This window comes from Cyclopterus lumpus, chromosome 17 (genome assembly GCF_009769545.1).
Source record: "Cyclopterus lumpus isolate fCycLum1 chromosome 17, fCycLum1.pri, whole genome shotgun sequence".
NCBI lineage: Eukaryota > Metazoa > Chordata > Actinopteri > Perciformes > Cyclopteridae > Cyclopterus > Cyclopterus lumpus.
In genome coordinates, this window is record NC_046982.1 from 10,635,130 (window position 1) to 10,658,649 (window position 23,520).

The following is a 23,520-nucleotide window of genomic DNA, read 5'->3' on the forward strand; positions in this document are numbered from 1 at the left end:
TTAAATATTTTGTATATGTTGAGATGCATCACCATCCTCTTTCTTTCTAGGAACTCATTTTAAAGAATGTCATCAAAGCATAAGCACTGTTAAATTAGCTATTTTTATTTACAAGGCAGATCACACAGACGAGTACAGTTACAGGCTGTTCTGGGGAGAGCCAGCCTCACGGCAGTTCTCGACACACACTATCACATCAGAAGCTCCTGAGATCAAAAGGAAAATGAAGAACACGCTCACAATCTACACCCACATGTATAAAAAACAATTACACGGACTGAGATGACAAGATTTCCCCTCAAAAGTAGAAATTGCCTATAAGACGCCACATCTAGGATCATCGCTTCCAAATAAAAGGAGTACAATTTGGTTATACAACTGACCTCCAAACAGATCATTCCTACTTCATCAACCAGAATAATTCATGTTCTATAGGAGTTGTAGTCCGATGCGAAAATAAAACGTGATACTGCAGTAATGAATTTGAACACTGTTGGCAATACAACTAGGGTTTTAATCAAACTAATACTCTGTTTAGTAGTTGTGTCCGACTAGTTAAGGGACACTGATATTTACTGAAAGGACATCAAATCCCAAAGATTTTCAAAACTTGGATATAATCATTTAGTTCATGGAGTAATAAATAAGTACTTTCAGATTTCATATCTAACAGGAAAGAAATGAAGAGTCTCGTTTATGGGGTTTTCTGTCTATGAATGGACCATCAGGAGAGTGAGGTTTGCTTTACAGGCAGGTACAGTAACATATTGTAAACTAGGGCTCAGTTGGGGTAGCACAACATTACAGGACTCTGCGATAGAAATACACTGTATAGAACGCAAAGCCTATGAAGTTCAGTCATGCAGGGTATTGATTCAAGTTCTATACATTACAGTTCTATCCAACAGGTCCCAAACAGTAACAACTACTACGCTTAAAACCCTCAAAGACACGGCGACAAGAGAGCAGCTGAACAGATTCTGCCTGTCCAGGAAGAAGAGGCTTTTAATGGCACAGTAGTGAGTCCTTCGTCCATAATAGCCCACGGCGGTGCTAAAGTCATTGACTGATTTGCTACTGAACGGCCAGTTGTGTTATTTTATCCAGGTCATGTGTGTGGGGGCGGAGGTTTGTTATGCTAACGTCACAGAGAAGGCGATGATGGTGGAAGACTTTGAGCTCATGTCCGCCGAGGCTCCATCCTGTAGGAGAGCTGCGTCAGGGCCCTCTGGTTGTCAATCACGCAGAGCTTCCTCACGTAACTCCGTACGTCTGCTTGATTTTTGTTCGGTTGGCATATCTCTGGATCTAATGCAGTAAGAAAGGAAACAAAAGAAAAATGGGATTTGAAAGATTTGTGTAAAGCCAACATGGACATGTGGTAAAAGTGAAGTAATAAGCAGACTTACTGAACGGTTGGCTTCTACAGTGCCTCACTTGCCGAATTGTGTTAGCTATAATACGCTGAGGAGATAAGGATAAGAGGCTCTTTAGATGTTACATCCAATTTGAGTGAAGAACAGTATGACGCATAAAACATAAATCATTCAACGTGTACAGAAACTCACCATTTTCTCAAAATTGACCATATTGTCAATGAAGGTCTTGTTGCCCTCATGTGTGAATGTCATGTCTGTAAAGAAATAAGCCAACCATTTGTAACTTAAAGTCCACTTCTGATAACTAAAGAAAGTCAATGATTAAAAAGAAAAAACATTAAATGAAAAAACTGTGAAAAAGGCTTTAAATATGCATTACGTAATGCTTAAAATAAATATTCTGCTTATCCTCACCCATTACTGCCTTTCATAATGAATCTCCAACGCTTTGGAGCTTTTACTGGTGCAGAGTTGTCGTCCACATTACTTTTTACTTTAAAAAATCCATTAATTTTGGGTTGAATTTGAGGGAACGTTAGCGAGTAAACAGTGGCAAAACACATGTGTCCCTCCTGATGATGCTCCATGGTTTGGTGTGTGGATATACCAATGTGACTGGTCACTGAAATTATGCTTTGTTTGAATTACTGTTTTATTTTTTTATCCATGTGAATTTTTTTGCACTTTTACATATTACAAAACAACTTGTTTTTTTTTGCTTTATCTAACCATTTGGCCGGACCTCCCGGCCCAGCTGCTCCACACAAAGTCGTACCTTTGAGAAGGAGGGGCATGAAGGGGATGATTGGTGCTTCCAGTTTGGTGACAGTGAGTCGGTAGGAGCGGTGGTTTCTTGATGGGTCCTGTCACCAAACATATAAACAGTGTCCATTTTTAAAGACATTTGAAACTCAGGTCACCCAAATTAAAAAAACACATTGTCTTAACTATCCCTAATGACACAGCTGGGCTACGGTTTTGGCTTTAAATGATTCCCCCTATAGATGTCTGTTGCCAACCCAACACAATAGTGGTGAATGAAACGTCATGCAACTCACCATCATACTCTCAAACTCAGCATAGAACTTCTTAAACTTGGTGGGGAGTTTCTGTATGAAAAATAGAAAAATGTAGCGCTTTTAGCAACAGTTTAATACCGTCAAGGTTCCCTGGAGACACAGACATAGATATTAAACAAAATATACCTCCCACGTCTGGCTCAATCTGCTGACAGCAGGGTTGCTCATCCCCATAATGATGGCAAAGAATGAATTGAGGTTCTTAAACTCCCGACAGCTGTGGACAAACACACACAAGCCAGACATGAAGTGAATCTCGTCTAGAGTGTACTAATAAGCATACGTATGAAGTGTGCGACAGTCGCCAGCCGCCACTCACTGTGCTGCTATCTTGATGAACTTCTTGAGGAGCTGGACTCTCTTGCTGAGCTGTGAGCAGAGGCACACCTCGGTGACCACCCACAGCTGAACGTGGTTGAACCTCCGCAGAAACAGGTCCAGATTAGCCGTGGTTCTTTTGAAGCTCTGCCGGCCAAACGTGTGGTAGAGCAGCTCATGCTGGGGGGGGAGGAGGGAGGAGACATTAAGGGGAGCAGGTTCGGAGGTAATCCAGTGGACATGTCCTGCCACCTTGCATCTATTAGGCATTACTCCTGTGTTTTTTTTAAAATTATGAACATTGATGCAGCATCAATGTCGAAAAGGGCCAGTTAAAAAAAATAAACTGCATGCTGGGAAAGGTTACACTTGTATGTGTCCATACCCAACTCTTCTTTCAAAGTGTCAAATAAGACTTCACAGGTTCACTGTGCATGCTCGTCTTCTGCTACTGACCAGGAGTTGTTTTTAAAGAGTGTGTATATGCATATGTGATGATACCTCATGCACACAGCTGAAGAGCTCCCAGTCGTACAAGGTCATTTGGTAAGCCAGGTCCTTAGAGCTCATCAGCTCAAACGTTGACATGGAGCCTGCAGAGGGACCTTCCTGTTCTGGAAGAGGAGTCTGAGACACAAAAACACATCAACACGCAAAATAATCTTCACATATTAATGAATCAATGTGTTACAATCAAGGCATTTGGCTCATAGCTTCTTTCAAACAATGTCATGTGACAAAGACCCATTGTAATAGTGCCTACAATGCCCATTCGGCATGGCAAGCTGTGCTTTATTGATCACTGTATGAACTCATGTATGTACATATATCACCAACATAATATAAATCACAACAAAGAATGCATGCAAGGTATTACTGTAAGGCCATTTGATGAAAACTAGAGTGGAAGTTCTAAGTAAACAGGAAACATGAATCTCCTACCAGACTGCTGAGCTGGTCCCGAGGACAGGCAAACAATCGCCCATTGGTGCTCAGAGCAGAAAACACTGAAACATCATTGGACTTCAGGATTTGTTTTTCTGGAACAGAAATAGGAGGTAGTTATGATATGTTCCTACTCTAGGATCATTAGGTAACACCATTTTCAGTTAGCAAACTTAAAATCCTGCTCCTTGCATACATAGTACACAATATATACACGGTTAACAGTATTCATCATGTCTTCAGGGTATATTCTTTAACGAGGCCACTGAGCTAACTTCTAACCTGTTTGCAGGTAATGCTGCTGAGAATTGCTCTTTCACATCTGAATCATTCTGCATTCTTACCGCATGCAGAGCTGAGGTGGACCAACACAAGCTCATCAGTGGTGCCAAGTTTGTCGGCCACGGCACTGATCACTTCTCTTCCAGTCGCTGCCACGGAGACCCGGATAGTGGTGTATGTGTGATCACCACAGTACACCTTCAACAGGACTAGACACATACAAATGAAATGGTACTGAAATACAATACTATGGTATGTGATCGGTTAAGTGAATAGGAATATTTACACACAGCAACTTACTGTCATCGTGATTCCTGATCGGCTGCTTCTTCTGCAGCCTTTCCTCCCCATTGCTGAACTGTCGTATTAGAGTTTTCTGTTGAATTACACAAGATAGTGTGTAGTCAACATCCACATCGTCATGACAACATTTTAAATGTGCTATTGAATTATGTTGAAAACAGTAGTCTGAAAATACCTTTTTTAAAGATTTAGCTTCTTCCGAACTACAACATATGAAAATGTGTAGAAACACACACACACACACACACACACACACACACACACACACAATAAATGTAGCTGGTACTTAATACATATTAAACATTGAAACATAATGGTGAAAGTTTAACACGCAGCAGCTGGGAAACGTACTGTAATTTGACGACTTTCTCAAGGTCAGGAACCAAGTCTTTCAAAGCTCTCAAAATCCGAGAATCATTTGATAAACTCCCATACAACTCCTACAGGGACATAGAGGAGGAATCAGACTCAGAGCAGGCATTTGAACAGTGAAAGTCACGTGATTTACTGCATCTGAAAGCTTATTCAAGTCACCTCAAGGAAAGAGATTGCAGCAGGCTCCTCCTGGAGCAGGTATGTATGTGTGCTAGCCCAGCGCAGGGTCAGAATGAGGGCCCTCCTCTTACTGTTGAGCGCATATTCCAACCTCTCCTGTTCAGAACCGGGTGGAGATGTCGCATGGTAGGTGCTCACAAGGTTAAAGATAAACACAAAGGGGATAACACACAGGGTGACAGCGATATCTTGTTTGCTGAATGTCGATCTGAAGCTCCAGACCTGTACAACGTTACAGCAGCTAAATCCATAATATGACAAAGTACGTGATACGGTCTGCCTTCCTGAAAACAGAAATGATATTTCATCCTCCTCAGTCAACCCTCATTACCGCCTCCCATAAAGCACAAAAGTGTTCTGTTTATTGTGTATAATCATCAGTGCAGCAGTGGTAAAGCGCAAGTTGCTGAACACGTGCACTGCAATGACTAAGACAATCAGAAAAGACATCTGTTATTACAACTTGTTACTCTGGTGTGAAGGGAGGCGTTCACTCTGTGAGCAGTTCATTAGTGCTGGATGGTCTACTGCTGCTTCAGCGCTTCCAGAAACAGAACTGGTAAATTGCACAATCCAAGTCGCTGTCAGTAGCACCGTTACACTGTTGTATGCAGTAAACAAAAGACATGTTGGTCCATGTCTGAGTGGGGTTGAAGACAGTTATAAATGTGTGAGTGCACCGACCTGATAAGTATCATTGCCAATATGAATAAAGAATGAATAATCGTACATACAGAAAGGCAAAAAGGATATTGTGCCATGAGTAGAGGACACAGCCGGCTGTTGGGCATGAAGATACCGTGCATGAGGACAAAATCATCCACTGCTGGGTCTAACAGATGAGAAGGAAAACCGATGGTAAGGGAGGGGAAAGGAGGGAAATCAAGAGATTCAAAGTGTTTAGAAAATGCCTTCATCATTAATCCATTAAGTTTGCTTAACCGTCCCTCCATCCACCCGCTTTCATTATAATGCATTTCATAGCTTGTCTGGACGATCTCTGGTAACCATCTATTTAAAATTCATTGCTCATAATAACCTATTAATTTTCTATTTGGCTACCTGGTTCATTGTGATGTATGTCCATCCTCATGGCCTCCAGGAAGTGCTCGAGAATTTTCTCTGGTGTTCCAGATATCACAGTGTACCTGCAAAAGGTGAGGTGAGAGTGACAGAGGGGGCGATTCACTCTATTGTACACTTCCTTTCTCAATATGTAAGCAAGAGCCCTCACGCTAACACACATACTTGATGCTTCCCAGGGTGGAGGCGCGAGGACTCTTTTCTAACACCAGCACCGCTTGTTCATGCTCTTTCAACCGCACTGTGTTGGCTTCCACATCCTAAAAACACAACAAAATGCATGTGCAAAATCAGTCGAAACCATGTCAAATGTAATACAGCTCCTGTACCAGAGGAGGGAGACAAACACCACAGTCAGGCAACATCACCGGGCATTTTGTGCAGTGAGATGCTTCAGACAGCTCAAATGATGGAAATTCAGATAGTGTTCTCCAAATTGCATCTTACTGTTAACTTAAAGAATGTTGACTTAGCAGGGACTTTATGAATACACATTGCCGAGAGCAGTATTTGTAACAATTTGGTACGAAGGTAGTAATTTGGTGCTGCTGTGACGACACTTGTATCCCCATCGGAGGGTAAATGTCCATCTCATCTGCCTACCCTGAGGATCCTGTTGAAGTCTTCCTTGTCCACACGAAGGAAGTGACAGTTGTCCTCTCTCAGCACAATGGAGGCAGCACGAGGTGAATCTGTAACCAGGGCCAACTTCCCAAAGTCATCACCCTCGTGGAGCGTACACACCACACCCTGAGACAAACATACACACACATGAATGCACACATAAACCAACACACTCCAACACAAACACAATTTATTAGTCATCATAAGCCCTGAAGACGAGTCAGACGGGCGCAGCGGCACACAACACTGAGATGAATCATGCGCGTGTGTGCACGTGTGCAGGGTGATCAATGCGTTTGCACGCACGTGGGCATGTGTATGTGTATATGTATGTGCATCTGCCTGTTCAGTGGTTGTAAATCGGTGTGGTGTGAAAGTGTGTATGTGTACAATCCCTTAAGCTATTTAATCACACAAGATGAGTCATGGTGAGTCTGCCAAACTCCACTGTTGGTGTTTCCCAGACCCACAGGGCAGATGCTGCTGGTCTGCTCCACGCAGACACGATCAGCTACACACTTAAATCCATTACATACAGATGACATATCACCAAATGAAGCAGAAAACTCTAGCAATGTTCATGTGTCAAACAAAGAACCGTAAGCATGTAGGTGGATGAATGCAATCAAGCGCACACACACCTTGCCATAGATAACCACATTGACAGAGCCCTTCTGGATGATGTACCATGACGTGCCCTCCTCTCCTTGGTTGAACACTGGAAGATAAAGAGGACTAACATATATCACCCCCACGTACATTATTAAAACATATATTATGTACGTCCAGGTCTTCAAAGTGTGAGGCACACTTTAAGAATAGTCACATTTTTAAGTTTTCTTTGGTAGCAAAGTAATCCAGTGATTTCTGCACAATGGGGTACATTGCAAACAAGAACTGCTTATAGATGATTTATGATATTTTTTTATGTTGACAAGTTGCCAAAATACAGGCGAAAAACAGGACTTAAATTGGAGGCCACAGCTAATTAGAGTAACTGAGTTGTCTCAGTGTTTGCACGGGCTTTGTGTCCGCCATGAAAACCCCTTCTGTTCACCATGTACACAAACAGAAATGCATCCTAGGTCAAAGTGGACAAAGCAAACACTCACACACGGTTCCAGCTTTTGCATGCGACTCGAAGATCACGACGCTCGCCAGTTCCCTCTTCACCTACAAACCAGAGTACACTGCTCAAGTCATACTGGACTGAGCTGCACTGCAGACATATGTGAGAGAACAGTAAAATGCACAGATCAGGGTTTTTAAAGATTACCAAAAAAAAGACCTAGGGGTCCTTACAGAGTTTTGCTTCCTGAGACTTTTAGTTTGCTGACATTTATATTCATAAGCACTGTGTTCAATAGGAAAATGAAGAATAAAAACAAGTTAAATGGGAAAGCCCATTGTTTGCAATTCACATTCAGCTCCTGGAATGTGCTTCATGTGACTTTTCATTAGCGTAATAATGTGATCACATTTAATACACACAATGTTGATTCTAGGACTACATTGAGAACAACAACAGAGACTCAAGGACTCCTCCACGTGATTAATTCTTGCCAACACAGGGCAGATTATTGTACAACGTTGTCCCATTACACTGTTAAGAGAAATGCTAATGTTAGTGACTACAACTTCTCCTTCTGGTCCTAAATAAACAGAAGACTGTGGCAACAGGTTTTATCAATCAATGGCCTTCTTGGGGAATCTGTACTGTCCCTTTAAAAGAAAAGTGGACTGGCTGACTCACAGTGTTAGAGAGGTGAGCCAAGGCTTTGATGTGAAGCAGCTCATCGTAGATGATCTCTAGGTCGTCCCCTGTCCTCTGACCAGGCCTGCAGACACACACACTTGTCACGATCAACTCACCATGACAATTTCATGCATGCTTCACCTCTTAATACACTGCAGTAAAATTAATGATAACACATCCTTGACGCTGAAATAACGTAGCAGTTTGGAAAGTATCCAATACAGAGGATTTGTTCATATTATTTCCCATGATAGTAGTCGGTTTTGGATTACAATTGGTTCAGCATGTCAACTCACCAGCTTGATTAAAATATGAAAAGAATAGTGCAGTTCAGAGGCAAATTACGTACGACAAGCGTCAGGAAAGGGGAAATGGTTAAATAACCATAATGTACTTACTTGAAAGTAATATACAGTATATGCAATAAGTAATGTGTTGTCAATGTTATGTATTATTTATCATTAACTGTTACTGACGATTTCCTGAGGATCATGCGCAGCAGTGCGTCAGGGCCAATCTGAGCGAGGAGGAGGATGGTCTCTGGCAGCTCTTCCTCGCTCTCCCTCTTCTCCTCCTCACTAGGCAACGGTGTGTCCTCCTCCTCATCGTCAAGAAAACGGTAGAACAGATACTTGTCCTGGAAGCCCAGCTCCTGGTCCACTGAGGAGCAGACCAACACAAACACTGTATGAACACACATTGTGCATGCAGATGTTTTCTTAACTCTGAACATCATTTTAGACATTAAAATCTACTCTTTGCTCCGGCTTAAAATCTCCTAGTTAAATTCCATGCTGTAATGTTCAGAATTAGTTAAACCACCAATCCAAGTCAATAGAGGTTAGTTAAGTGACTATTGTATTGTTATGGCAACTTTGCAGCATCTTGAAAATAAACAGCATACACTAAGCTGCAAAAGCAACAGAGAAAGCAAAGGCTTGAGTTACCGTGGTTGAGCACCCCTTCTTCTAGAAGTGCCTGCCACATGCCAACAGCATGGGACCGTGTAAGAACACAGGCACTCTGCAGCACCAACCAATCCACCAGCTCTGTGCCTACACAGCATTGTCTGCAAAACACGCGCAACAATAGTTTTCTAGAGCTGTTGCATAATTCTTCGTCAACACAGTTGGAATTGTAGACAAGCATGCTTTTACCTGTATGTCTTGAGGTGGTACTTCCTGTCTCGAATCATGTGTGGGGCTCGGGACAAGATGGCGTTACGGAGAACCTTCCCCGCTCTCTGTAGCTTCTCTGACGGGATCTACAGAACACACAGCGACATGAGGGGAGAGTTGTGAACTGTTTGTTAACTGTAATCCAAGAGTCAACACTTATGCCGACTCCAGGCTGTAATGCACAATAAAATGTATAACTCTTTAAGGGATGCATGTATTGTAAGTATTGCAGCTTAATACTTGTAACATACAGTAAAGCAGCAACAATACAATGCTCGAAGTAAAAACATTTAAATCAAAAAACACAGTACATACACGCAAACACATCCTCTACAGATGACACCTGCACCTTAGAAAGAGGCAGATGTGCATACACAAACAGCTGCTGTTGAAAACAACAAAGGAAGGCTTGCTAATTGGGCAGATGGGATTTTTTCGTCTATGCACATGTATTAGCTTGTATTAGCATAACTACAGAGGATCACAGCTGTGCGTCATCACTTGTCTCTTCTCCGAACACACACACACCTCCCAAATTCATTCTGGCATTCTCATTCATTCACGAACATGAGAGTATGCAGCAGTGCACAATTGTATCACACTATGGTTCGGTTTACGAGCTTTTCTCTGCACTGTACACTCAACTACTGGCCGAGACTAAAATACACTCAACCCTCAATACACATTTGTCCGACACAAGTAGTGAGGCAGAGAAATCCAAGACAAACTGAGGCAGCCTGGCCCACAGGATATTGGTTGTGAGTCTGGTTCATTCAGGCTTTGTGTGTCATGAGGAAGGGCACAGCTCTCCAAAACGTGCTGGAAGAGTTTATTTAAAAGATCAAGTTGCCACACTGAACAAGACAAACCCTTCAGTTCCAAGCAGTGGGCTGGAGAGAGAAATGTACCTTGTTGTGAGCTTTGTTTGCAGAGTCTGAGTTCATGTTGTCTTTGTCAGTGAGTCCTGAGGAGAAAAATACATGTTGTTCAGCTGAATTGTAGACTTTTGCAGAATGCAGATACTTTCCAATTTATGAACATAAAAATACAACCTATTAATTGTGTAACTTAGACGCTATAACCGGCTCTACATTGAGCCAACATTGTGTGTGTGTGTGTGTGTGTGTGTACTCACTGTCATTGTTGGATCCACTCTCCATAGCTCCATAAGGAGGGGCCAACAGTCCAGCCAAACTCTGACGATACTTCTACAAGATAAAACACACACGCATCAGAAAAGATGGAAATCTTGAAAACATTTACGCCTCGATGAGTATGATGCATCACTTATGAGATATCATGGATCTTGTATGTCTGTCCCTCTCCAACGCACAAACAGCGTTACTTTCAAGAGACACACAATGCAAGTGCCCCTCAAAACAAAGCCCTTTGTACAACCAAGATCATTTACATGCCGAACAACTAACATTATATAACACACACACGCTCACAGCAGCATTCAAACCGGGGTTAATGAGAGCATGCAGAGCTGCTAAATGTGTATAGATGCTGCTCTTACAGCGGTTAAGAATAATACAAAACATTTGCATTTTTTTGGCGGGACACTGAGATACACACAGCAGTTAATTCTGAGCCTGAATGTGCCATTGCTCTTCTGCAAGGTCATTACCCAGCAACCCATGCCTTCTGAGACACAGAGAGCATCTGTTTGGCCTAAAGACACAAACACCCCCTTGTCATTGTTTTTCTTGCACACACAGACACAGGAAAAACGTAGTTAAACAACTTCATTTCATAAAAAGACAACTAAAATAAAAGTATACAGCAACAGTACAGTGCAACACCATTGAGCCCACATACACACCAAAGACTAGTTGCACAGACTCACCTGAGGTAACACACTCGCCTAATGCTGGAGGGATTGAAACCCAGAGAGCTGCCCTCTGCTACTTGACAGCTCACACACCGGATTCTGATTAAAACAACTCTCTCTCTCTCTCCTCCTCTCTCTCTCTCCTCCCTTCCCCCCCACCCCCACCCCCACCACACCCCCCACACACACACAGTTGCCCCAGTCTCACCCTCCTTTCCTCGCTGTGATCGAGCCAAGAACCAAACCACTTTTCTCTCACAGGTTACCACGGTGATCTGAGTCTCTGTATGACCGAGCTACTCTAGTGGAGGAGAAAGGAGACAGAAGAGAGAAAGAAAGGAGTAGTGAGGGTGAGGATGGAGAGGGAGGAAGCTGGCAAAAGACACAACGTGGCCAAAAGGAAAGAGGAAGTGGGCAGGAGCCATGCAGAGCAGGTGAAAGGCAAAATAAAGTGAGAAAGACTTGCCACAGGACAAGCCAACCAGTTGGCTGTTTGATATACTCTATGTTTACACGTTCACGGGTCAGAAAAACACACACTGTTCAACATTAACACTGTGTTTATTCATCCATCTTTCACTTGGTGTTAGAATTATGGGGTAGTACACACACACACACACACACACACACACACACACACACACACACACACACACACACACACACACACACACACACACACACACACACACACACACACACACACACACACACACACACACACACACACACACACACACACACACACACACACACACACACACACACACACACACACACACACACACACACACACACACACACACACACACACACACACACACACACACACACACACACACACACACACACACACACGATTTCAAACAAGGACAACCTCCGGGCTATGTTTTCTGTTCTTTGTCTACTGACCTAAAATAGACAGCAGATTGGGAAACTGAGTGCACTTCGTTGACAAATAAGCACACTACAAACCCAATAATAAGATGGCATACCCAATTATTGTGTTATCTCACTTTCATATCTTCCTGTGTAAGTAGTGGAGATATCACGTTTCAGCAAACCCAATTTCCATTCATCCAGTAATAACAACACTGAAGGTCATTATTTTTTTCATTAAAATTGCAACAACAATTATTATTATTATTAGAGCAATCTGTTTTTTACCTACACCGGTAGCAGAAAAGCCATCAAGAAGGTTTTTCTTTTCTTTTTAGAGAAAACCTTCACAAATACAGTGTGTTGCCCACAGTCAAATTCACAACACCGCATTTGTATTAATGCCTCAATCATAGATATGCTCTGAATGTGGATTTAGCACCTTTAAAATGACCTTTGAAACAGTTTTACCCATGTATAACACATTGCCACGGACAGCTACTAGAAACCCACATTTTAAGGATGGAATTGTGCTGCATGATATAATCAATATATAAACACACTTAAAATATGTGTGGATATCTGTCCACAGTCAATCAGAGCTGTAATCAAAGCCTCATATACTTGACTTCAAACAGTAGCGAATAGAAACAAAAGTCTACCAAAGATATTCTATTGATTTAACATTGCACTCCAATAACATTGGTGATTCCAGTGTGTAGGTTAATGTGGCCGAGCTACTGAGTTCTGGTAAACTCACTTCTGAGGTGTGAATGAAGATACAGTCCTCTGTGGCAACATATCACGCTCTTTCTAAACCCGCCCAATGTTTATCAGTCCAATAAAATGTGAACATGTTGATTTAAATCCCTCTCTTAACTGTACACTGCTCACATTTTCCATTTCACTGGGACTTAAAGTGAGTAAGTGTCCTTCAGCGATGTTGAGCAAGACACTCGTGATCTTTCTGGAATTTGACCCTGAACTCTGACCTCAATGTGAACAACAACAAGCAAAACAAATTCCCTACAATTAACAATAAAGTAACCCATGAAACTTATAAAGTATGAAACCATTAATGTGAGTCTAAAGGATTTGGATTTGACCAAAATAACAAAGTGCCAGACCAAACCACCGGGCAGACCCGTGTCTCTGGGTGCCGACTGAAGCCACCGTGAACGGATGCACATCCAGCCTCTCTGAGAGGGACCCGGTGAATGGAGAGAATAACCTCCACACGGAAGTCCACGGAGCGGCAACCACGACAAAGACAAAGCCATGTTACTGACTGCTGCACCGTCCAATGTGTATGTGTGTATTTCTGTTAGTAATATCAGATATATCTGCTGAGTTTCTGGACATCTAAATCAACAGTATTATGTGGGTTTTTATTTATCTGCAATCTACCAATATTACCCAGGAGTATCAATGCTCTTACCTATTGTAATGCCAAGTGTCTGCATTTGTGAACATCTACTGCAAGTAGAAGTAATATCTTGTGTCATATATTCATGAATACAGATCATTGTAACTGGTTCTTGAGCTCAATAGACCAGCTTGACGTGTAATAACAGGAAAAGCACCGGTGTAAGTAATAATGTTGATTACAGCTGTGCTTTTCCTGCAGTGAGCCATCATAATGTCTGCTGTGAAGAAGGCAGGGTTTCAGGTGTATAGTTTATTCATCAAGGAGTAATATTTAGATTCAATATGCATTTGAGTCCGACGATAAAGAAAGTGGCCAAGGGATCCCTGCTCTCGATAATTTAAGATTCCCACTACACTGCCAGCACTAAACACATAAGCGTATTTATCTTGATGCATCTTCCCCTTGTACTGTACAAACTGCACAAAGCCTAAACTAGACGCTAAACAAGCTCTGAAAACAATATCCATCCAGCACAACACATGAAGCACATGAAATGCATGAATTGTACATACACACTCCCCTCTCTCGGCTTCATGACCTTAGAGTCCTGTGTATCTAACAGGTGGAACAGAACGGCACCGTTATGGTGGAAGGCCCTCTTGTGGTTAAAGACGCAATTACAGTGGCAGGTTGTGTGGGAAATTGCCGTCTCAATAGAGAAACGTTTTTCAAAGATGGAACGCTTTAGGTACGCTACCAAGACAGAGTTCATGCTGAATCATCGGTTCCAGCTCATCCTCCCAGCTTCATGAAGTAGAGGCGCTCATACGGTTTGTCGCTCACCTCCCAGAGGCTCTTGAATTCCCTCTGTTCAATACGGAGCAGCTCGCTGGTCTCTCTGCTGACGATCGTAGCGTGGCGTGGCGTGTTGTCCAGGATGGACTCCCCGAACGCTGTCCCAATCCCGAGAGAACAGATAGTGACTGCATCCTGCACACAAACACAACATATTATTTGGGCTACTGATAATTAGAGAATGAATGTGTCAATATGCGTTTCAAGTTATGGCTTAAGTAAGATCAAATGAGTCCTTCCAAGAATAATGGTTATACTTGTTCTGCTTTTGGCTAAATAGTAAACATTCTTAACTGGGACACTACTGGAGATGCACCTAAACTTAAACTGCATTATATTTTTTATTAATTGTTAGTTTTATACAACAACAAAAAACTGTTAAAATGCACATTACAATTATTATGAGCCCAATGTCTTGTTCTGTCCAACCAATAGTCCAAAACCTCACGCAGGCATTTGTGAAGCTCACACAAGAACACTTTTACATTTTGTCTTCAAAGAGTGATGAAAATGATCAATCGATGATCAAATTAGTAGCCAATTCATTTTCTGTGAATCTCCTTATTGTTGCAGACCCTCGACTCCACTACACAGCAGTAGCAAGAAGACATGTAAAAAGATTTGCTTCATAAAAATGGACGTACATGAAGAGCAGACATATTAGTTTATGGTAAATAATGCAAATAGTTTAAAATATGAGGTCTTCTGGTAAGGCCTGGTAAACGGAGCCTCCTGTAAGGAAAACATCTCTGGGTGCGGTATATAATTGAACAGGCTAGAGGCAAGCAAACACACATAAACATGTGCACACACATTCCCACAGTCCAGTGATTTAGACAAATACCTTTTCAAACTGACATTTTAAATATAGCCACAGAAACTAGGCCACCAATGGCACTGTAGGGCTACATACATGAAAAGGACATTTCACAATGGAGGGGCTTCTTATCTGGGAACAAGTCCTTTCTCTTTTCCCAAACGTCCCCCTTCTCCTCTGTATGTCCCGAACAGTATAACCCTGTTTTCACGCTCTGTCATAAAGGGTCAAACATGCAGCAGAAAGCTCAGTGGACTGGTGGTGTGCGCTGTGGCAGCTTTGCTCTGTCAAATATAAGCAGGGGGATGTGGGCTAATTCAGAATAAGACAATATTCCAAATTTGGTACAGGTCACAAAAACAGCATTTTCCATTTGAATATTCTGAATGAGGCCATATTCCAAATGGGGCATTTTCCGATTAGGACATTTGGGATATGCCGATACTATTTGAGTTTTATGTATGAAGCACGTGTTTGCCACACACAGTACACTGTTCACTGGTTGTGCAAACCAACAAGTCCAAAAGACAAGCCTACTTTATTGGTTGTAAGGAAAAACTCACATCTTCTAATCTACCTGGATATCAATATGTTTTTGAATATGCATGCAAAGCAGTTATTTTCAGGAAGGTGGTTGAAGGAATAAAAGAGGAAGGATGTGTTCGCACTGCCAAACAAGTCCATCACAAGTTATATTAATCGGAGTATGCACGGTTGCATATAAATGGGAATGTTAATTTTCATTAGGAGGAACAGGAAGGCAATCCAGACACTCCAATATCTTAAAAACAAGAAAGAAGGAAATATCAAAAAGCCTATATTATAGTGGCTCAATCCTTAAAAGAGCCCACATTTTTCAAGGATGAATTTCCGTGAGCCATGTAAACAGCTTGTAGGAATAACTTGAGTCTGATCTTACCTGGTGGTTGGCAGTTTCTGACACTTTGACATCCAGAGAGCCAGACAGGACCGCATACCAGCTGGTGCCGATGTCTCCCTGTCGGAACACTGCGGACAGGAAAATGCAGAAAACACTATAAAGTGCAGTTTTTTGTGCACTTTTACATTGGTTTGGATATTTTAGTTGAATTTCTAAAACACAAAGTTTCTGTATCAAAAGTCTTCTTTGAATCTTCCTTGTGTTACTGTGAAACAAATTTGACAAATATTCTAAATATCAGTATGCTGTATTGTAAGTTTAAATAAATAAAAACAATAGTTGCAAAGGTTTAGAGCTGAAACAACAAATTGATTTTTAGTGAAAATCATTTATGAAAAGGCAAACATGCCAGACATTCACTGGATTTAGCTTCTCAAATTTGGGGGAAATGTTCTCTCTTTTATACGAGTAAGAAGATCTATTGAATATCTAAATTAAACAGTTTGAAGACCTCATCTTGGTCTCTGGGAAACAATCAATGCATGTTTCACATTTTATAAGTAACATCTATAGTCTACGCATGTGCTAAAAAAGGTTTATTTGTGTGTTGAGGTGTGTACACATGAATTAAAATACCAGTACTTTGCATTCCAATGCGTTAAACAGTCTTAAGAAACAGCAATGGGCTCTTCCGCATGATAACATATACTGAATATACTGTATGATGATGCTATAACTATTCTGAGCCTGACACCGTGAACATCTATTGTCAAAACCAAAACCGTATTATTTCATTTCCTAATCTAATCATGTATGCATTTGTGTGTGTACACATGTACATACACGTGATGCCTTTCTCCAGGCATTCATAAAAGGCACCGGCACAGATCTGCAGTAAGAGCGGAGGTGGGAACCGATGGAAGGCTTTGACCTCTCTCAATCTGGTCAGGATAATATCCACATCCTCTCCTGAGCGCTCAGAGGGCCTGTGCAGGGAAGAACCAGCATTAGATTGAACATTAGGTGTTGAAGAACCTCATCAGTGGGTTTTTTGACATGTTAACGGCAAAAACTATTGAGACAAAATGATTAACTACATGACGTTACTTTCACTGTGATGGATTATCTATTTTAAGCGAGCTTGTTGCTGCATGGAGGACAAGAAATCAATCAAAAATACACAATATGCTTAGGAAGTCAGTTAACAGTATATTTGCAATTGGCAGTCAATGGACTGAAACACGAAAATATGGTTAGAATTGACCTTTGGAGATAAAAGGAAGCTCATGGTTTAGTGTTACCTACAGTATGTGTGTGTATGTGTGTGTGTGTTCCTTCATTGTGTCAGTGTCTTAGCGATGAAGCTGCAGGCGTTACTTCTCTCGGCTCAGACCCCCCACAGGGTGTTGATGCAAGATCTCATTTGCTGCTATTCCTAATGTGCTTAAATCTGAACACACACACACACACACACACACACACACACACACACACACACACACACACACACACACACACACACACACACACACACACACACACACACACACACACACACACACACACACACACACACACACACACACACACACACACACACACACACACACACACACACACACACACACACACACACACACACACACACACACACACACACACACACACACACACACACACACACACGGGAGAACCCACAGAAGTTTGATCTGAGAGCTTAAACATTCTGCTCTGCCATGTGGTGGAGAAAAACTACTGAGCGAATACGCCTTAGAGTAACACACACTGCAGTTAGCCCCATTCATTCACTTATTTTCTCATCCTTTCACATGTGTGTTCACAAGGAATAGCTAATGTCTTCCTTCACAGAGGAGAGGCGATCTTCCTCTTTCCTTCCCCTCAGCTCTCTCTCTCTTCTCTCTGCCTCCACTAAACGCTTCTCTCATCTCCATCTATTTTTCTCCTCTCCTCTTGCAAGACTTTCCCTCTTCTTCTTTTTAAGCTACCCATTTTCTCATCTGCGTTACTGGCACATCCTCTTTTCCCTGTATCCATTAAGACCCACCACTCACACGCCTGCACTCACCATCCACCCAATATGATCCCTTTAGTTCTCCTTTGCAAGCTCACAGGCAGCGATGACTCCCCTCTTACCCACACGCACATACAGAGATAAACACACATGTATTTGTGTCCCCGAGCTGTCTTCCTGCCTCACAACATCTGCCACAAGCTCATGGCTAATACAGATGGGGCTTTGTCTGCTCTCTCTCTGTCTTTTTATCATTTTTTTGTCTCTGACTCATCCTCCAATCATCCTCCTACTGCCTGTGTATCGGCCTTCGGTGCACCGGCAGAGCGTCATATCCCAGTGTAGGCTGGGGGTTAATGGTGTAGACAGGTGGACTCCCACACACTGCCGTTGGGAGAGACAGGGAGGTTAACTCTGCAGGGTTGAATGGGCAATACCAGCCTCACCCTTCACCTATATGTCCACAGTGAAACTGTTAAGATCCGTCAGTTATAATCGCCTGGTTGAATCCTTGTCCTTCTCGTCGTTATCCAGCGCTTGCTCGCTCCCTGCCTGTCCAGAGGAATCGGCCTCCCCTGTTGGTGAGAGACGGATGTGACCTGAGAGCTGTTCACCTTATCATACTCTCCCTCCATCCCTCTTGTCTCTCTTCTTTGACTTCTCCTTTCCTCAGCCCACTCCTGTGCATGTCAGCAGAGATCTCAGCTTTCAACCACACATTATGGCCTCACACACACACACGCAGGATTTACTAAATTGACCGGCTCACAGAAGAGAAAACCGAGAGACACCAGAATGTTCTGCAGATTGTTTGAGGAAACATCCATCTGGCGCAAAAAAAACATTGTTTCCAGACAAATACATCATAGGTTGATTTGTGGCAGCCTGCCAACACATCAGACAGCCTCAACACAACAGATTTCCCGAGCTGGCAGATTAACACATTACTGTAGTAGAGATACCCTTGAATTGTATGCGTGTGTCTTTCCACACCCATCTGCATGACCACTAACAACCTGTGATCCTGTTAAAAACGCTAAATATTGAAGTATTCATCAATTTACGCATCCAGCCTCGTCATATTTGCAAATTAACCTACATAATATGTATATGGAACCAGCGGTTTAACTTTCTCTTGCACGTTGCTTTTGTCTGGGACTGTGTGTGAACTGGTTACGATGTTCTGTGATTCTATTTTCCTGCAGCAGAGGGACACTAAAGCTCAACTAGCACCTGGACCGGTGCGTGTGTGAGTGTTGACTGGACCGTCTATTACCTGCCTGGGGCAAAACAAATCTTATTTTAGCTCTCATACTTCACACTCGCTGGCAATAAATGTCTTTGGACAGATGTATTAGAGACAGTCATATCTTAACCTCTGTCTTTCTTTTAGCTCCCCCCTGTCCCCGCCTCTTACTCTTCACATCAACAGTTACTGGAGACGCACACACACACGCACGCACGCACGCGCACACACACACACACACACACACACACACACACACACACACACACACACACACACACACACACACACACACACACACACACACACACACACACACACACACACACACACACACACACACACACACACACACACACACACACACACACACACACACACACACACACACACACACACACACACACACACACACACACACACACACACACACACACACACACACACACACACACACACACACACACACACACACACACACACACACACACACACACACACACACACGGGTATTGATTGAATGAGGTGCACATAGCTGAGAAGCACTGAGTGGTCTACAATATCCAAGATACTGTCCAGTCTAATCTTACAACCTTGGCTGCTCTCACTCACACCCACATATCTGCTGCATTAAGTTTAAGATATACAGTACTGTTCTGTTGTTATATTGTAAACAATTTCACAATTGTAAACCTTTCAGTACAGTAAGAATCACGCCCCTCTCACTAGAATTTTATGTCATATGTTACTCAATTATCCACGTTCAACAAAGTCAAACTTAACCAACGCTGAATTAGACACTAATCTAAAAAAATAAAACTGGAAAATTAATCCGCAGTTAATATTTTCATTAATTCTTTAGGCAAAAATGTCGTGGTTCCAGCTTCTCAGGTGTGAATAGCCAGAGATGTTTAAAGTATTTTATTATAACAAATGAAGATATTTATATCTTGATGATAAGCTATTTTTTATTGTGTTATTTCATTTTATAGACCAAAACAATTTATCAATTAATTGAGAAAACAACAATCAGATCAATCATATGCTCTCTGAGGCAAATTTGTGATTTTGAGCAAAACTAAATTAATTGAATCAAATTAAAATGTGAACATCCTTGGTGGTTGCAGCCCTACACTGAAATACTTCTATCAATGACAGAACACAACAGCACTTATTCAGTCTCATTACAGGTGAGGATGAGAAGACAAGATGGTAGCTTCAGGTTGCCAATAGTAACGTGGCGATGTGTCATAGTGAGGTGTGTAGGCGACAGTATGCGTGGGTGTGAGTTGTGGGTGCCATTTCTTATGTATCATTGTTTGTTTTCGGTGTGAGGTTCATCATCTACAGTAATTAGTGTATAGCTGACCTTCCATCCTCTTTATTTATTCAAGCCCTCTCCCTTGGATAGTGTGCTTTTTTTGGGCACAACCCTTTAATATTAACTGAAGATTGAAGATAGAAGACTGCAGCTTCAGGATTGTGAACAGTTGTTGATAATTATTCTGTAAATTGGCTGTTCAATTATTCTAACCTGTTCAGTCAGCTCGGAGAACTACATCCTCACATGCAGCATTGTGCCACAAATGGAAGAAGCACATGTCTGCCACGAATCCTTATCTTGAGAAAACCACCAACATACAAGCCATGGTAGTATTTTAAAAATGTATGACTATTGGATTTAAGCCGAAAGACGTAAACCATGTGCGTCTAATCCGCCATACATCAGCCCATGCAGTGCGGAGACATCCCGGTGAACCTCGAAGCCACCAACGCCTTTTTGACCGTGCAGATACACGAGCGAGAGGGTGTGATGCTGCTCGGCCCTGCAGCCGTCACCGTCACTGTCCGAGGGCTGTTTCTCCACTGGAGACACACGGTCACCTCCAGTGGGTTCAGAACGAAGCCCGTCGTGCCTTCACTGCACGCTCACAGTCTGCACGCGCAGCGATCGCCGGTTGCGACCGATCACGTTGACGCGGATGAATGAAAGAGCGGTTGAGAAAACACAGTCATCGCTGTGTGTTCGTGTGTTTGTGTGCGTGCGTGCGCGCGTGCGTGCGTGCGTGGATGGATGGATGCACGGCGTGGCGGTGTCTCGCGTAGCGTATTCACTCACCTTTTATCCAGACAGCAGATCCACTCCGCCGACGGAGACGAGTTGGGGGTCATCTGCACCGCGACCATCTTCCCGGTCGTGTGTCGGTGAACGCCGTGATGCTAGCGGAGGAAGCGACCCGGTTGTCGGTGGTCGTTAATGAACGTGCGCTCCGGCTGCGCCCCCTCCCCTCCCCGCCCCGCCCCGCCCCTCTGCTTCGAGCTGCCTCGCGCAACCACAGACTGATGATGATGATGCTGATGCTGATGCTGATGCTGATGCTGCTCTCTTCATCGTGGCATGCCGAGGACTTGTCTTCGTGGGATTTTGGAGGTCAACTGTAGGGCTAAAAAAAAACATTCACTGCAGTACAATGCTTGGAGAAATAAGGGTAGACTATATTAACATGCCAGTTGTAAGCCTATTAGTACAATATATAGTTAGACTGCTACACATAAGGCTCAGAAATACAAGTTAGACCTACTTATATCTGTTGAGCAATATCAACAATCTCAAATTTATATTTGATTAAATGGTTAAATACTTGGTGATGACACTACATGTGCTTTCAAATGATATTTACATTAGTGGTGTCCCAAAGGGTTCTTGCACACTCATGCCATATGATTGGTATTCAATCTGACCAGTTAAACATTTAAAAATGCACAGGCGAGATAAATATCTCACAGAGAAAAATCGCAGATTGCATGTTGCAAGTTTGGTGAAAAGGACCCCTGGTTTCCCATTCTTCTCTAAAATCCTGAGGACCAAAGAGTAGTGTTATGCCGGGTTCAGACCACACTCTATTTTTGTCTGTTACAATTGTCACTGTCTGATGAGGCGATTCTAGTCATAAATTCATGCTGTGACTTGGCCAAGTGACATGAGACTACAGGTTGGTCCCCGTCTTTCACAAACGCATGTGATGTCATCAAAAAGGAGGTGCAAGGAACCAACTTCCACAAACAAGAACAAACAATGGAGGTGTGTGTGATGCCTAGAAAAAGAAGGAAAGAACAAATCTGCCATGTTTAGTTGCACGTGGAGGAGTGCCCTGTGATCCTGTTGGTCAAAGTCACAGAGGTGAGGGAACAACTCGGGACGTCACGAGGCTTCCCGGATGCTGCGTTGGTGGTCGTCCACTATGACGCCTTTAGGTTAGCCTATAATCCGGCTGATATTGTGCAGTCTGAAACTGGCAGATTCTTGAAAAGTGCCCCCTCCAGTAAAAAAAAAAAAAAAAAACACACACAGTGCAATGCAGTGTAAGGGAATCTCTGTTGCTCAATGTCAATAGGATGTGTCACTTTCCAAGGCATTGATGGATGGCAGGGAGCATGAAAGTGGCATGCAACATGAGGAAAATGGAGGGATATACATATAGACATTTTAACTTTATTCAAATAAAGAAGAACTGGGTTAGGAAGTAGCAAAGTGATCTCCTGAAAACCTGACACAAGAGGAAGAAGGGGCAGAGGGCTTGCACTCGAAAAACTGACCATTTAAACATGACCTGTACAATAATAATTTTTTAATATATATATTCTTGACAAACAACTACAATGATGAGAGGATTTAGTAAGACCCACATCTTGAGAAGAGGAGCAGTCAGTATTAAGTCGTCCATATAATGCAACTAGCATAAAGAAGCTGTATATGAACATTGTTTCCGTATACAGAGGCCATGTGCCTAAATAAAGATCTGTGCAAGATGCAGCTGTTTGTGGCCTTGAAGGATGCCTCATGTGAATGATGTATAAACAGTAACAAAGCAATGTCAGTTCCACTTGTTTTGTTTAAACCGGAGAGAGCTGAGAGTAGAGCAGCGTGTCAACGGGATGACCGCAGCCACCGCAGTAAAGGGAGCAAGGGAGCGTGAGGGGGAGGGAAGATGAGCAGGGAGGTCTCGAGCATGAAGCATTGCCTAAAACCAGAACTTATGTCCAATGCATGAACTATGTGAAAATAGGGAGCGGGTAATAATAAATTCCGTAAGAGGAATTTAGGG

At 42.6% G+C, this 23,520-nt stretch overlaps 1 protein-coding gene across 2 annotated transcripts; it reads right to left on the reverse strand.

The window, feature by feature from the left end:
* Positions 1–1,180: 1,180 nt before the first annotated feature.
* Positions 1,181–21,601, reverse strand: LOC117746382 (rap guanine nucleotide exchange factor 4-like). Of its 2 annotated transcripts, XM_034555470.1 has the most exons (30): positions 21,534–21,601; positions 16,980–17,122; positions 16,176–16,264; positions 14,428–14,574; positions 10,638–10,710; positions 10,411–10,466; positions 9,482–9,588; positions 9,272–9,393; positions 8,801–8,984; positions 8,322–8,406; positions 7,681–7,741; positions 7,210–7,286; positions 6,548–6,694; positions 6,110–6,204; positions 5,924–6,009; positions 5,615–5,693; positions 4,841–4,991; positions 4,658–4,746; positions 4,482–4,509; positions 4,304–4,379; positions 4,066–4,212; positions 3,719–3,816; positions 3,278–3,403; positions 2,778–2,956; positions 2,585–2,675; positions 2,438–2,488; positions 2,155–2,242; positions 1,569–1,633; positions 1,410–1,464; positions 1,181–1,308 (listed from the first exon to the last, which is right to left on the reverse strand). In XM_034555470.1, the coding sequence occupies exons 1-30, from the start codon at positions 21,599–21,601 to the stop codon at positions 1,181–1,183; spliced, it is 2,991 nt and encodes a 996-aa protein (XP_034411361.1). The 2 variants fall into 2 exon arrangements, with proteins under 2 accessions (XP_034411361.1, XP_034411362.1); XM_034555471.1 differs by lacking the exons at positions 14,428–14,574; positions 16,176–16,264; positions 16,980–17,122; positions 21,534–21,601 and having other exon boundaries at positions 10,447–10,466; positions 10,638–10,677.
* Between the last annotated feature and the right edge of the window lie 1,919 nt (positions 21,602–23,520).

What these genes read in the sequence shown, in the direction of transcription:
- LOC117746382 (XM_034555470.1), bottom strand. Translation starts at nt 21,601, where the DNA reads ATGGTCGCGGTGCAGATGACCCCCAACTCGTCTCCGTCGGCGGAGTGG. An exon ending in CCTGGAGAAAGGCATCACGT is followed by an intron (nt 16,265 to 16,979) that starts GTATGTACATGT and finishes TCCTGTCCGCAG; the next exon opens with TGTTCCGACAGGGAGACATC. An exon ending in CCACCTCAGCTCTGCATGCG is followed by an intron (nt 3,817 to 4,065) that starts GTAAGAATGCAG and finishes TTTCTGTTCCAG; the next exon opens with AAAAACAAATCCTGAAGTCC.